This window comes from Moschus berezovskii, chromosome 3 (assembly GCF_049115385.1).
Source record: "Moschus berezovskii isolate FMDL1 chromosome 3, NW_MosBer_1.0, whole genome shotgun sequence".
Taxonomy (NCBI): domain Eukaryota; kingdom Metazoa; phylum Chordata; class Mammalia; order Artiodactyla; family Moschidae; genus Moschus; species Moschus berezovskii.
In genome coordinates this window covers 103274606-103287872 of record NC_142462.1, presented here as the reverse complement: position 1 = coordinate 103287872, position 13267 = coordinate 103274606, and the positions used below count along the sequence as shown (strand labels likewise).

Sequence of the window (13267 nt, the reverse complement as noted above, 5' to 3'; positions counted from 1 at the left end):
TCACTTCTTGACAAACGGAAGGGGAAAAAGTGGAAGCAGTGATGGATTTTATTTTCTTGGGCTCCAGAATCACTGGTGACAGTAACTGCTGCTGCTGCTAATTCGCTTCAGTCGTGTTCGATTCTGTGCAACCCCATAGACGGCAGCCCACCAGGCTCCGCCGTCCCTGGGATTCTCCAGGCAAGAACACTGGAGTGGGCTGCCATTTCCTTCTCCAATGCAGGAAAGTGAGAAGTGAAAGTGAAGTTGCTCAGCCATGTCCGATTCTTAGGACCCCATGGACTGCAGCCTACCAGGCTCCTCTGTCCATGAGATTTTCCAGGCAAGAGTACTGGAGTGGGTTGCCACTGCCTGCTCCAGACAGTGACTGAGGCCATGAAATTAAAAGATGCTTGCTCCTTGGAAGAAAAGCTATGACAAACTTAGCATATTAAAAAAGCAGAGACATTACTTTGCCAACAAAGATCCATATAGTTAAAGGTAAGGTTTTCCCCATAGTCATGTAAAGAAGGCTGAGTGCCAAAAAATTGATGTTATTGAATTGTGGTGCTAGAGAAGACTCTTGAGAGTCCATTGGACAGCAAAGAGATCAAACCAGTCAATCCTAAAGGAAATCAACCCTGAATATTCATTGGAAAGACTGACATTGAAAGTGAAGCTCCAATACTTACTTTGGCCACCTGATACGAAGAATCAACTCACTGGAAAAGACTCTGATGCTGGGAAAGACTGAAGGCAAAAGGAGAAGAGGGTGACAGAGGATGAGATAGTTGGATAGCATAACTGACTCAATGGACATGAACTTGAGCAAACTCTGGGAGACAGCGAAGGACAGGGAAGCCTGGCATCCATGGGGTTGCAAAGAGTTGAATAGGACTTAGTGACTGAACAACAAACATTATCTCAACACCTACAAGGCTTTCCTTCCCACAGAATCTGGAAGTTGCTGTTGGTCAGTTCAAGTGAAGCCTTCCATAAGAAATGCTACCTCCTTTCCATCCCACTCCTCACATCCTCCCTTCTCCTCAAGGCACACAGTATCCTTCCTCTGAAAACACACAGCTGCCAATCCTGGCAGACTCTGTACTGAGAGCAGGTACTGGTTAGAAAGATGATATATGAACATAGGAATATCATTTGAGTAAGATTTCTCGTGTAGCTTTCTGCTTTAGGATCAGAAAAGAGATGATAGAATTTTACCCCCATATACTTTGCATGTATGTAAGCTATGTTGGTAATTGTCAAGAATTATTCTGGCAGATTTCAAACAGTATTGGATGGATCTGATATTCATTACAGTTAATTAAAAAAAAATCAACCTCCACCCTCCTTTATCAAACCATATTGCAGTAAATTACTTAATTCTCTAGCATGGTTGGAAAAATGGCAGATGGTTAATTTGAACCAGGTGTTTCTCTTGAATGTTTCTTGATAGCTTGTGAGCACCCAACCAGATGGGATGTCAAATCAGAAACAGGTAATTACTCAAAGAAACATCTTTCAGGGACAAAAATAAGAGTCTTTATGGACTCTGGGGCTCGTAAATATATATTGGTGTCAGAAGCTACATGAATCAGTTAACACACATGGTGTTCAAACTAACACCTTGGAAGTTCCTCATGTCTTCAGTGTGAGAGGAGAATGTAGAAGTGAGGAATGAGCAGAAGTCAACTGCTTTCTAGTGAGTGGAAGATTACCCCCCAACACACACAAATGAATCTGAAGCAAGCAAGGTAGACATACATCAACTGTGGGATGAACAGCTAACACTTGTAAGGATATTAGGCTCTCCTACAAATAAATAATACTGAGGATCAAGAAGTAGAAGGGAAACTTTTCAGAAATACTGTTTAGAAGTAATGTTCTCCCAGGATATTCCGTGGTGGTCCAATGGTCAGGACTTGGCATGTTTACTACAGGGGCCCAGGTTCGACCTTGGGTCAGGGAACCAAGATCATGCAAGTCACATGCGGTGGTCAAAATAATAATAACAATCTCTTTCCTCTAGTAAATGTTCAATATTGTGTTTAGAACTGGTTCCATGAAAACCATCTGTTTTGTTCTAAAAGAAACTTCCCTGAGAGTTTCCACTCAGGTGCATTAGCTAATGTGGCTTGTCCAAAAAACAGATCAGATTTTATAGATGTTACATCTTGTATGGCTAACAGAGGAGACAGACTTTTATATGTTTATTTTTTAAAATAAGAAGCAGTGAAACAAAAAACATATGGGAGAAGTAAGTATATTTCCATTGTGAGCTTCCTTTATCCTGACTTCTAATATGCATAAAAGCCTTGCATTCCTTATGGAGTACAGAAATAGCGGCCTGGTCTTGTAGAAGCAGCCCTGGAATAGGCACCAGGACACCTGGGTCATGGCTTTGACCCTGGCTGTATCATCTCAGGTAAGTAATTTCCCTGTTTCCTGTAAGAGGATGAACTAAGATAACCTTTCAGATCATTTTAGCTCTGACCATTCAATAATTCTGTGGCTTACCTTCTCCAGCTGGCTTAAAAGTTAAAAAGTTTTGAGTGACAGAATGTCGACTGTGGCTGCCTTTTCCTGAGAGCTGAGTCTCAAGAGTTCTAAGAGCTGCCCTAGTTCCCCGTGAAGGCAGTCTTACCTGCCCAGGGCCTTGCTCTCCTTTCCTTCTAATGATGCTTCCCTGATGTCTGCAACTAGTCCCACTTCTGGCACCATGGAGCAGGCATCGAAAGCACACATACTGGTCAGTGGCTCGCCCAGGCTTGTCTGCTTTGTCAGAGCCTTGCCCAAGCCTTCTCCCTTCTTCCAACCCAACAAATGATCTTTTTTTCCAGAAAGCCTTTAGGTCTGTGAGTACCTATTTGGATTTGCCAGTCTTTTTTTTTTAAGCCCTGTTATTCTATTTATTTTTTGGCTGCACTGCGTGGCATGTGGGGTCTTATTTTCCTGACCAAGGATTGAACCCACACCCCCTGTAGTGTAAGGGCAGAGTCTTAACCACTGGACCACCAGGGAAATCTCTAGATTTTCTGGTCTTGAAGATTTTTTAATGTTCATTTAAGGCAGGTCACCTTTCTTTTTTTTAAGAACTCAGCATATTAAGTAAGATGCAAACTTCTGTGGGGGGATATATTTTGTGAACAGCAGCACTTGGCTGGCTATATTCTCCAGTTCCTGGTACTTAACAGTATTCAAAGCAAGAACTTAACTCACTTGCAGCCAGCTAAAATTAAAAAAGAAAGCATTTTCCTATGTTCCACTCTCACAAATAAATATTTGTTTGCATACACCTTTGGTCTGAAGATTCAGTTCAGCAATCACATCCTACCCTTTCAGAGCATTTCTAAGGCACAAGGGTTCGGTTCTCAAAGATCCATCCACAGCTCTGCTGAGTGAGCCAAGTCAAACAAAAACCCAGGCTTATGCCAATTTAGTGGATAATTAACTCATGAGGAAAGGAAGAACAAAGTGTTTCTTCCTTTTGTACTGAGATTAGATTGGTAAGAATCTGAGTACTGAAAGAGACTTGACTGTTCTAGTCCAATTCTGTTATCCATAGAAGCAAAACCTAAGGCCCAGAAAGAGGAAGGCGGTTTGGCCAAGGTCACATGGTAAGCGCCGCAACCAGGGCTTAAACTTAGATTTCCAGTACTCACTGAATTCTAACACTCTGTCTTTAGTTACTATTCATCTTCTGATTGCACTTAAGGAATTCCAGACACAATTACTATAAGAAAATATGGCTTGACCTCTTACTTTCTCAGATTCTTTCAGACCTAATGGTAGAGATGCTCTTTCTTATGTCCTACTGTAATTCTTACTTCAAACAAGCAAAACCAACAACAAAATATTGAGGTTTCCTGCCTTAAAGGGGAGTGACTGAGCCTTTAAAGAAATGCTGCAAAGTGTTAAATATAATCTAACTCAAACCTTCTCAACAGGTTTTTTTTTTTCTTTTAAACATATTTATGTATTTGGCTCTGCTGGGTCTAGTTGCAGCACTCAGGATCTTTAGTTGCAGCATGTGGGATCTAGTTCCCTGACCAGGGATCAAATCCCGGCCCCCTGCATTGGGAGTCGTAGCCACTGAACCACCAGGGAAGATCCTTAACAGCTTATTAAAGTCCTGAAGTGATGACACTACTTTCAAATTGAAAACCAGCTCTTCACTGAGAAACTGAAATTGCTTATTTTTTTTAAAGAGTAAAAAGTTTACTGAAAGGAAAAGTACATGTGGAAAGGCACATGGGTGAGCTCAGAGAAAGAGAGAGTTGCCCCTTTGGGAAATTTAAATCCTTATAAAGGGGCAGTTCTCTGTGTCTCTGTCTTCCCTCAGGCAAGAAACTGAAATTATTAATAGTAACTTATCTGTTTTATAATGAATCTAGAATTTTATAGCCTAAGGAAAGCTGATGCTCATCTAGTTCTAACCTCTCTTTCTTTCATAGATGAAACTCCTATAGCCTACAGGAAACTTGCTCAAGATCACTTAAAGCTGTAGTGGCAAAGCCCAGTCTGTCTGCCTTTTCTATATTACAGACTCGGGTTTTTCATTCCAAGTCAGTCCTGCAGTTATTTGAACCTATTTGCAAAAATATTTGTGAAGTTATAATACTTAGTGATTGAAAATTCACAATAATAGTCATTTCTTGGTAAATGAGTGTTTTAATTTCTTTATTATGGTTCACATAACTGAAAATGAAATCCTATTATTACCTTACATCTTCTTTTACCACATTGTTTTAGAATAACTTTCTTATCATATGAATTTCTGACAATTAATTTCCTGCTAGATTAAGGCCCTAGATCTAGGTATACTAAGAGTTATTATTCTTAAAAGTGATGTGAGGAGGTATGGAGGAAAAGAAAAGAAAATTTCAAAGTCATCTGGGAAGCTTTAGCAAGCTATGTGCTTTGAGGACGGATCTGGGAATGTGAGTTTAAAAATAAAAATCACCTAGCACTCATTATAGAAAGGGTGACAACCAGGAAAATTGAAAAAAAAATGCAAAAACAAAACAAACAAACAAAAAAACCACCCCCATTTATCCATGGTCCTTTTGTATAAATACCTCATGGAAAATGGATGTATACCTTATGACATGTTCACATTTGATCTAGAATAGAGAAACAATAATGCTAATTGCATTTTTGGTTTTAAATAGTGACAGTGAATGTAAAAACAAAGACTTTTTTAAGGAGGTCACAAATCACTGGCTAAATAATGCCTAAAAGGAATGCTGGAGACCTTAATATCTGAACATAAATAAAACAAAAATGAAAACAATAACACAAAAATCTTCTGGAATATATGTAAATATCTGGGTTAGAAACAAATACAGAAATAAAAGAGAAAATAATAGAGATGAAAGGATCAAGCCTATAAATTTAAATGATATGAACATATCTGTATAGGTATTTCTGAATATAAATCAAACCCAAATTTGAGGAATTTTGCGATGAAGTACTGTTTAAGAATTAACTTAGACCTTCCTTGGTGGTCCAGTGGTTAAGCAATTGCCTGCCAATGCAGGGGACACAGGTTTAATCCCTGGTCTAGAAAGATACCACATGCCAGGGGACAGTCAAGCCCGTGCACCACAACTACTCAGCCTGTGCTCCAGAGCCTGGGAGCTGCAACTACTGAGCCAAAGGTCTAGAGCCTGCGCTCTGCAACTATAGAGGCCACTGCAAGGAGAAGCCTGCACACAACCAGAGAGGAGTTCCAACTTGCCCAAACTGAAGAAAGCCCAAGCGCAGCAACAAAGACCCAGTGCAGCCTAAAATAAATGATTTTTTTTCAAAAGAACTTAATAATTTCACTTGCTGATCTAAAAGGAAATGTCAAATATTTCTTTGAAAATGGCCAGGTCATGTAAATTCTGACCCTCTGCTTTGGATAACACTTCACCACTCCACCTGTTTCTTTATGAGCAGAGGGTAAGACTGGGCAAAATACTAAGAAACTTCTATCTCTGATACTCATTGACTTCAAAATACAATGTATGTTTATTTAGAAATCATAAATGTACTGTTATAATAACATGATATAAAGTACACATAAAGTTAAAAGGATATTAATAAATATAAAAGATCTAATATATTTCACTCCTAAAGCATCATGTTACATACCTATTTTTCATACCATTGCTCAAAACAACCACCCAGACACTGAACATCCTACAATACTTGTTGAGGCCATACCCCTTGCCTTTGCTAGCAACCTCCTTCCAAAGATCATACCTAACTTCCATACAGTCATATATTCATCATCCTTCTCTTATATTTGGGATTTAATTTTAATTTTTTCCTAGTTTAGTGGATTGAATTTGAACATAGACTTGTGGAAATTCAGAAACTGTAAGCCTTCCTGTGCCAGGAGGTGAGGAAACTGTTCATTACATAGGTAAAGATGGCCTATCGTAGAGTTAGATATTTTGACAAAATGAGAATTTAGAAATGAATGTGCCATCAACTTTGCCTTTAATTCATGTCCATTATATATGTAGTTAGAGTTCCAAATGAGGTTGAACTCAGTTCAAACTCAGAAAACTGAAAAAATATGAATCAAGACTATCTTAGCCAAGTAACTCCACTTCTAGGACTCTGTCTTAAGGAAGTAATCAGAGATAAGGTCAAAGATTCATGTGCAAGGATGTTCATTTTGGAGTTACAGGAAGAACACTGTAATAAATGCCCAATAATAGTATGAGACAATCATTTTTTTAAAAAAAGTAGTGGAATACTATGTGCAGCTATGTGAATGGAAACATGTAAAGTCCTTATTTTCTTAAATAATATGTGTGTGTATGAGTGAATATATATATATATGGTTAATTGCAACCAAATATTAACATTGGTTATATACAAGTAGTTTAGGCTTCCCAGGTGGTGCTAGTGGTAAAGAACCCACCTGCCAATGCAGGAGATGTAAGTGACATGGGTTCGATCTCTGGGTCGGGAAAATTCCCTGGAGGAGGGCATGGCAATCCACTCCAGTATTCTTGCCTGGGGAATCCCATGGACAAAGGAGCCTGGCCGGCTATGGTCCATAGGGTCGCAAAGAGTCGGACACGACTGAGCAAATGAGCATGCGCACAAGCCCACACATATGCAAGTAGTTTAATAAGGGTATTTTTATTTTCTTTCCTGTATTTTTCTGTATTTCATCAATATATATCGATGTTAAAGTCATGGGTGGGGGGACTTGAAATGTTATTTAAAGAAAATCCTATGTACTTAAAATGCCAGTATAATGTGCTTACAGTTAATTCACTGAGTCTGAAAAAAAAGAGGTAAATCTTACTCATATAAACACTAGTCCTCTCTGAGGACAGAAGCCATCAGTTTAGATAAACAAACCACTGTATTGAGGATCTATGTGGAGTAAACTAGCTAGTTAAGTCCATGACTGGGCTCAGGGGGAGTACTTCTAAAAAATAAAAAATCTGTGGTTACCAAATGAAACCACCAGGTGCCACTGTAGCTTCACAGAAAAGGTAAGAACACCTAGCATGAATCTGTTTTTCATTATGAAAAGGTATATGCTTTCACCCCCTCTTAGATAACAACAGTCTTCTCAGAGGCATAACAATTATTTCAATAATTTTATGTTCATATCCCAAAAGGTCAATCGCAAGATATATAAAAGTATAGTTTCCATCAATCCCTAGTTATGGACTAGACTCTGGGGATATAAAAGAAAGATGATGCTATCTCTTCCTTCAAGGAGTTTTCAGTCAAATGGAAAAACAGATACAGATAAACAATTCCAGTGCAACAGGGTACGGGGATGGGCTGAGGTACACGGAAGGAGCTGCAGCAATAATACATGAGGAGATAGATACTTGATTTCAACATGCTGCCTATCAGTCAGTTTCACGGGATTCAGAAGTACTGAGGGACTTTTGCCTGGAACTGCTTCTGGCACGAGGAACTTTCAGGGTCATCCTTCTGTGGCCATATTGAATTTTGCCTCAGAAAGACCCAGGCAAGTATTTTCTGAAGTACACACCCCAGGGTTTATATAACCTTATGAAAATGAGACAAGCCTGTGACACAGAAGAAAGAAGACAATTAGGCTAGAGCAGCAGAGATGCACCTGCCATTCAGCACAGCTGTTCACACTCAGCTTCAGCCCCATTAGCTTTCTAAATTCCCTCTCCTCCTTAGAGTTTTTCACTGACCCTTTTCTCTACAAAATGCTATACTCAGCTTTTCCAAATCTTTCTCGACTGGGTCAGCAGATCTAAGCCCCTACTACCTCTGTGCTCTTGCCAATATGCTTTTATTGATCTAAGATTCCCAAATCAGGGCATAAGGGGGCTAGAGAAGAAAAGGAAGAGCAAATGCCGACCTCTGCCACCTGGCAATTTCAAAGGCTACCAAATCCCCACTCGCTTACCAGGCTCTCCGTAGTAAGCTCCGGCAAATCCTGGATGGTACAGCATGGGTAATCCAGGACTGAGATGCTGCAAGATGCAGAGATAAGAACAGGCTTTAGGTAAATGGCAAAGGCAGCAAATGGCTACATCTGAAAGGGCAGGAGGTTATTTCTCTTCAGCTAGCCCCATCTATTTTCAGAATTGCTTAGTGACTTCAGCTGAAACTGAGGGTTCTGGTGCCAGGCACCTCCAGATCCAGTCTCCTCTCCTCATAGTCATGAGAAGGACTGACAGAGTTCTTTCAGAGACAAGAGAAAGCACAGAAGGTGCCTTGGTATACCCACCTTTCTCTTCTGTTCTTTAAAGAAATACATAAGCTCGCATGCATTTGTGTTTCTGTTTAAGTGTATATTTGTGTGTATATAATTGTGCGCCCAAAGATGTTGCCCAAACTCATCCCACTTTACACATTACTGACTGAAGGATTTTTGCAGAAACTAATGCCTGTGGCTGGTGATTTGTTATGAAAGTGAAGTGAAATGTCTCCAGTCAGTAATGTTAAGGTAACAAAAAGATGTATTAATATGCCTCTGGTCAGTAAGTTAATAACAACCTGTGAGAATGAAGACTTCTCCTGTGTCTTACCAGATGTTTCTGAAAGCCAGGAGCTCTGGGGAAAAACCACAGAAGCCATTCCAAGAGGAAGCCTGAGACAGAGGCAGCTTCCTGCAGCTGGGCCCATCTAGTAGCTCAAGGATAGTAACCACATCTGCTCCCAAAAGAGACACTGGGGGACCGCAAGGGAGCTGGAGGCTCTGCGGTGAGCTCAGGGAGGCAGGCATGAGTCAGCAGGGGAAGGAACCACCGCATGATGATGGGGACCCAGCCACTCCAACTGACAGCTCTTTCTTTCCTCTTCCCTCTTTCATGGGTACAATGCAGCATTTAGACTAGCTAAGACTCTGATGCTGGGAAAGGTTGGGGGCAGGAGGAGAAGGGGACGATGGAGAATGAGATGGCTGGATGGCATCACCGACTCTGTGGACATGAGTTTGAGTGTACTCCGGGAGTTGGTGATGGACAGGGAAGCCTGGCGTGCTGTAGTCCATGGGGTCGCGGAGAGTCGGACACGACTGAGCGACTGAACTGAACTGAACTGAATCTAATCTCTAATGCTCTTTCTGCTTCTGATATTCCATGAGGTTTGTCTTTAAAAAAAATTTTTTTTCTTTGGCCAGGCTGAGAGGCATGTGGGATCTTAGTTCCCTGACCCAGGGATCAAACCTGTGCCCACTGCAGTGGAAGAATAGAGTCCTAACCACTGAACCACCAGGGAAGCCCCCCTTTTTTTTTTCTCCCATGAGGTCCTTTTTTTTAAAAATTCATTTATTTTAATTGAAGGCTCATTACTTTACTCCCATGAGGTTTTAAACACCAATCCACTCCAGTTACAATAACTGGACATGGATAAACGATGTTAGCAAAGCATAGGATATAAAGAGGAATATGGGCTCCTTGGAAGTCTTCTATATTTCAAAGTCAAAACTTCTATCCAAACCAAAGGCAACAATTTATTTGACTAGAAATGTTGACCTTTGTCCAAGAAACCCCCAAAAATAACCTAAGGGAACCAGGGTAGGAGAGGAGAGGGCCATCGATGTACCTACCAGGTTCTCCTAGGGTTGCCAGTTTCACACTTCTTCGTTAGGATAAAGATTCCTGGCTGGCTCATCTAGTTATCTACCCACCTTCTACTGACAAAGCCCCATGGCAAAGTAGGTACTGGCAACCGGGAAATGAGAATGGGGAATCCAAGATGGATTTGTTTCAATCTCATTTTATTAAATTCTACCAAAGCCCCAATTCTACCCTAAGGGGGCATAAAGTTCCAAGTTTCTAGTATATCTAGATTGTAAGAGCTACGAGGAAACTGCAGTAGCAAGCTGAAGGTGCTCAAGTTCTTGAGATTATGCAACAGTAAAACTCATAAGTAATGCATAAGAGGAACCCTGTACCCAGGCTGAGCTCAGCAAACAGTGCAGCTTGGTACTACCACTCTTCCAGCTCCAAATGGAACCTGAAGGACACCTATTGGATTGTCTGCCCCCTACTTCTAGACCCACAGTGTGGGGGCACCAAGTTCCTGAACCCCACTCCTCAGCCACAGTTATTGATCCAAGGGTGGACCTCTAACCCTGGGCATGTGGAACAGGGATCAAGAGCCAGTTCAGTCTCTGAAGTGGTACAGGAGCATGTTTAGCTCAGGTGGGCATATTTTCACTAAGTGGTTTAGACATATTTCACTTAGTCGCTCAGTTGTGTCCGACTCTCTGTGACCCCATGGACTGTAGGTGGCTTGCCAGGCTCCTCTGTCCATGGGATTTTCCAGGCAAGAATACTGGAGTGGGTGGCCATTCCCTTCTCCAGGCCATCGTCCCGACCCAGGCAGGGATTGAACCTTGGTCTCCTGCATTGCAGGCAAATTCTGGCTTAGGAAGCAGACAAAACTATTTGTCAGTGAGAGAGGAAAAGTTGGAGTGGAGGTGCAGAGGCGGAGTGGCCACAGATTGGAGGCACGTGGCCCCCTGGGTTCCGTGTGCTACAGACTGACCTTGAGGCCCAGAACTGCATCTCTGTCCGAGGTTCTTCAAGATGATAAACCACCCAGTTCCTCCTAACAAATCCCCGTTCTGTGTGAGCTGACACACACAGGTGCCTTCATGAAGCTGTAGCCTTTCCCCAGCCTCACCGACACTTTCAGTTTTCCCTGGTGAGCAACTAGCAAGCCTTAAACACCATTTTTAAGGGGCAGAAGTCTCTCTGTAGTGAGGATAAACCCATTCTCTAGTAATTCCTCCAAACAGGAAAAGTAAAGCACTCTCATGTATGTTTATCCTAACTAATGCTTATAAAAGTCTATGATAGAGTCAGAGTAGGTATTATTCACACTTTAAAGATGAAGATACTGTGGCTCAGGGAAACACAGTATCTTACACTTGAGATGACACAGCAAGTGGCAGATCCAGGTCAGGAATCCAGGTCCTGTGACTTTGGGTTCTGTGTGTGTTTTAAGCTACACAGAAGTAGGCTGTCTCTCCAGGGTGGAGTTTCTGGCAGTGCTGACAGACTGTGGGGCCAACATCTCCTAGCCCCTCTCCAGCCACCTCAAGTGTCACGTCAGCCTTCTTCTATTTTAGGAACCTTGCCTCTGGTAAAGCACTTCTGGTCAGCTCTACTGATAAACATGCTTCCGGTTTTTGTGTAAGCAGCAAACTGAAGAACAAGGACCTACTCTGTTAACCCCCCAAGTCCCCACTTGGCTGGAGCAAGACAGCAACTGTGATTTAACCCTGCCTCTTCTGCTTACTTAAGGAGTCTCTCTGGTATGTTATCCTTAAGTAAGTCAATTAACCTTTCTGAATTTGTTTCCTAACTGATGAAATGGGAATAAAATTGTGATATGTCTTAGCACTGATGAGGAGGTTAAATGAAATAATGGATGTGAAAATATTGTAGTTTTTAAACTACAAATTCATCTATCAAAGTAAGGGTCTATTGTTTACCTTTAATTACAAATTCTGAATAACCCTTTACAAAATTGATTTAATTTATGATTTATACTAAAATCAGGGCTGGTCAGACAAGCCAGCTGCTTCAAAAAATAATATTTTTGGATCCTTCTGCCACAGAGCTGAAATTTATCAGTACAGTTTCTTTTGAGTTATGGCATTATAGTTTTCAAAACTATTAAGTTACAAATATCTTTGTGAAGAGGTCAAATCATACACCCCACCAGTAATACCTCAAGAAAACTAAATTTGACAGTGACAGCTCTAACACAGAAAGGACCAGGGAGAATGGAAAGGCGGCTCAGAGACAAAATAATTTCTCAATCCCCAAACAGCCTTTTGAAATAAACCTGTCCAGAGTCCTTACCCGTTTTTGGCAGTTATGTACGACAAGATATTTTGATTGAAGAACTTCAGGATCAATGGGATGCAGTTGGCAAATACCAAATGTTGTGATACATATTCAAACTGAATTAAAAGATCAAAGCAGAAACGAAGCTTATTTTGGGGAAAATAGATCTGTATGAAAAATAAAGAGGCAAGTACAATTCTGACACCCATTCCTAAGAATACCCACTGTCCACTTGAGTTAATAGTCTTCCTGTCTAGGAAGTGGGGAGAGCCACCTTCAGCCAGCCTAGCCTACATAGAAAGGGACAGTCTGCAGTGTGTGTATGTTGCAAGAGCCTGACCAAAAGCACAAAATGTACACAAGCCAGAAAGAAAATCCCACTCCAGATAAACAGAAAGAATTGCTGTGAGATTTGTTCCTAAGCTCTACAGGAAAAGGAAGGCTCCCCAAGGGAGTTGCCTTCCATACCAAAGCTCTGGCTCACAGGGTTTTAACTGTGATGGATATGCCAGGAACAGGTGCAGCCCAGCAACTGTTGGCATCACTCAGTCAGGATGGATACGGTGCGTGGAAACCAAATGAACCACTCGAGTGTGGGCTCCAGGGTGGGTCTGGTTCACTGGACTAGCCCATATACTTAGAATATCAGTATTTTAATGAATCAACAAGAGTCCTTCAGTCAACAGATAATGGACTAAGAATAAGTCCAAGATCTTTCTGATGCATTAAACAATAGAACATAGCACTCCACTTTGCTCTCTTGAATTTGGATGGGGTCTGCTTCCAGGAAGACCTACTGGGGCAGTGTCATGAGCTGTGTCATCCGGCTTTTGCCCATGATACACTGAAGGGCATCACACACAGTAGGTCTCCAGAATCTGAACTACTCTAAGTGTAGAAACTGGTTGAAAAAGCAGAGAACTGCAGTGTTTTATATCCCTTAGCTCTTACTGATTCCTGATCACCAAAAAATAGCC

The 13267-nt window shown here is 41.3% G+C and overlaps 1 protein-coding gene across 2 annotated transcripts in view; it reads right to left on the bottom strand.

The window, feature by feature from the left end:
- STRIP2 (striatin interacting protein 2) overlaps nt 1-13267 on the bottom strand; it is a 47752-nt gene that overhangs the window by 9644 nt on the left and 24841 nt on the right. For both annotated transcript variants that reach the window (XM_055421250.2, XM_055421249.2), the window contains exons 17-18: nt 12306-12406; nt 8390-8456 (exon numbers count right to left, since the gene is read on the bottom strand). In XM_055421250.2, the coding sequence (XP_055277225.1) occupies nt 8390-8456; nt 12306-12406 (168 nt within the window). The remainder of the gene's footprint in view (nt 1-8389; nt 8457-12305; nt 12407-13267) is intronic.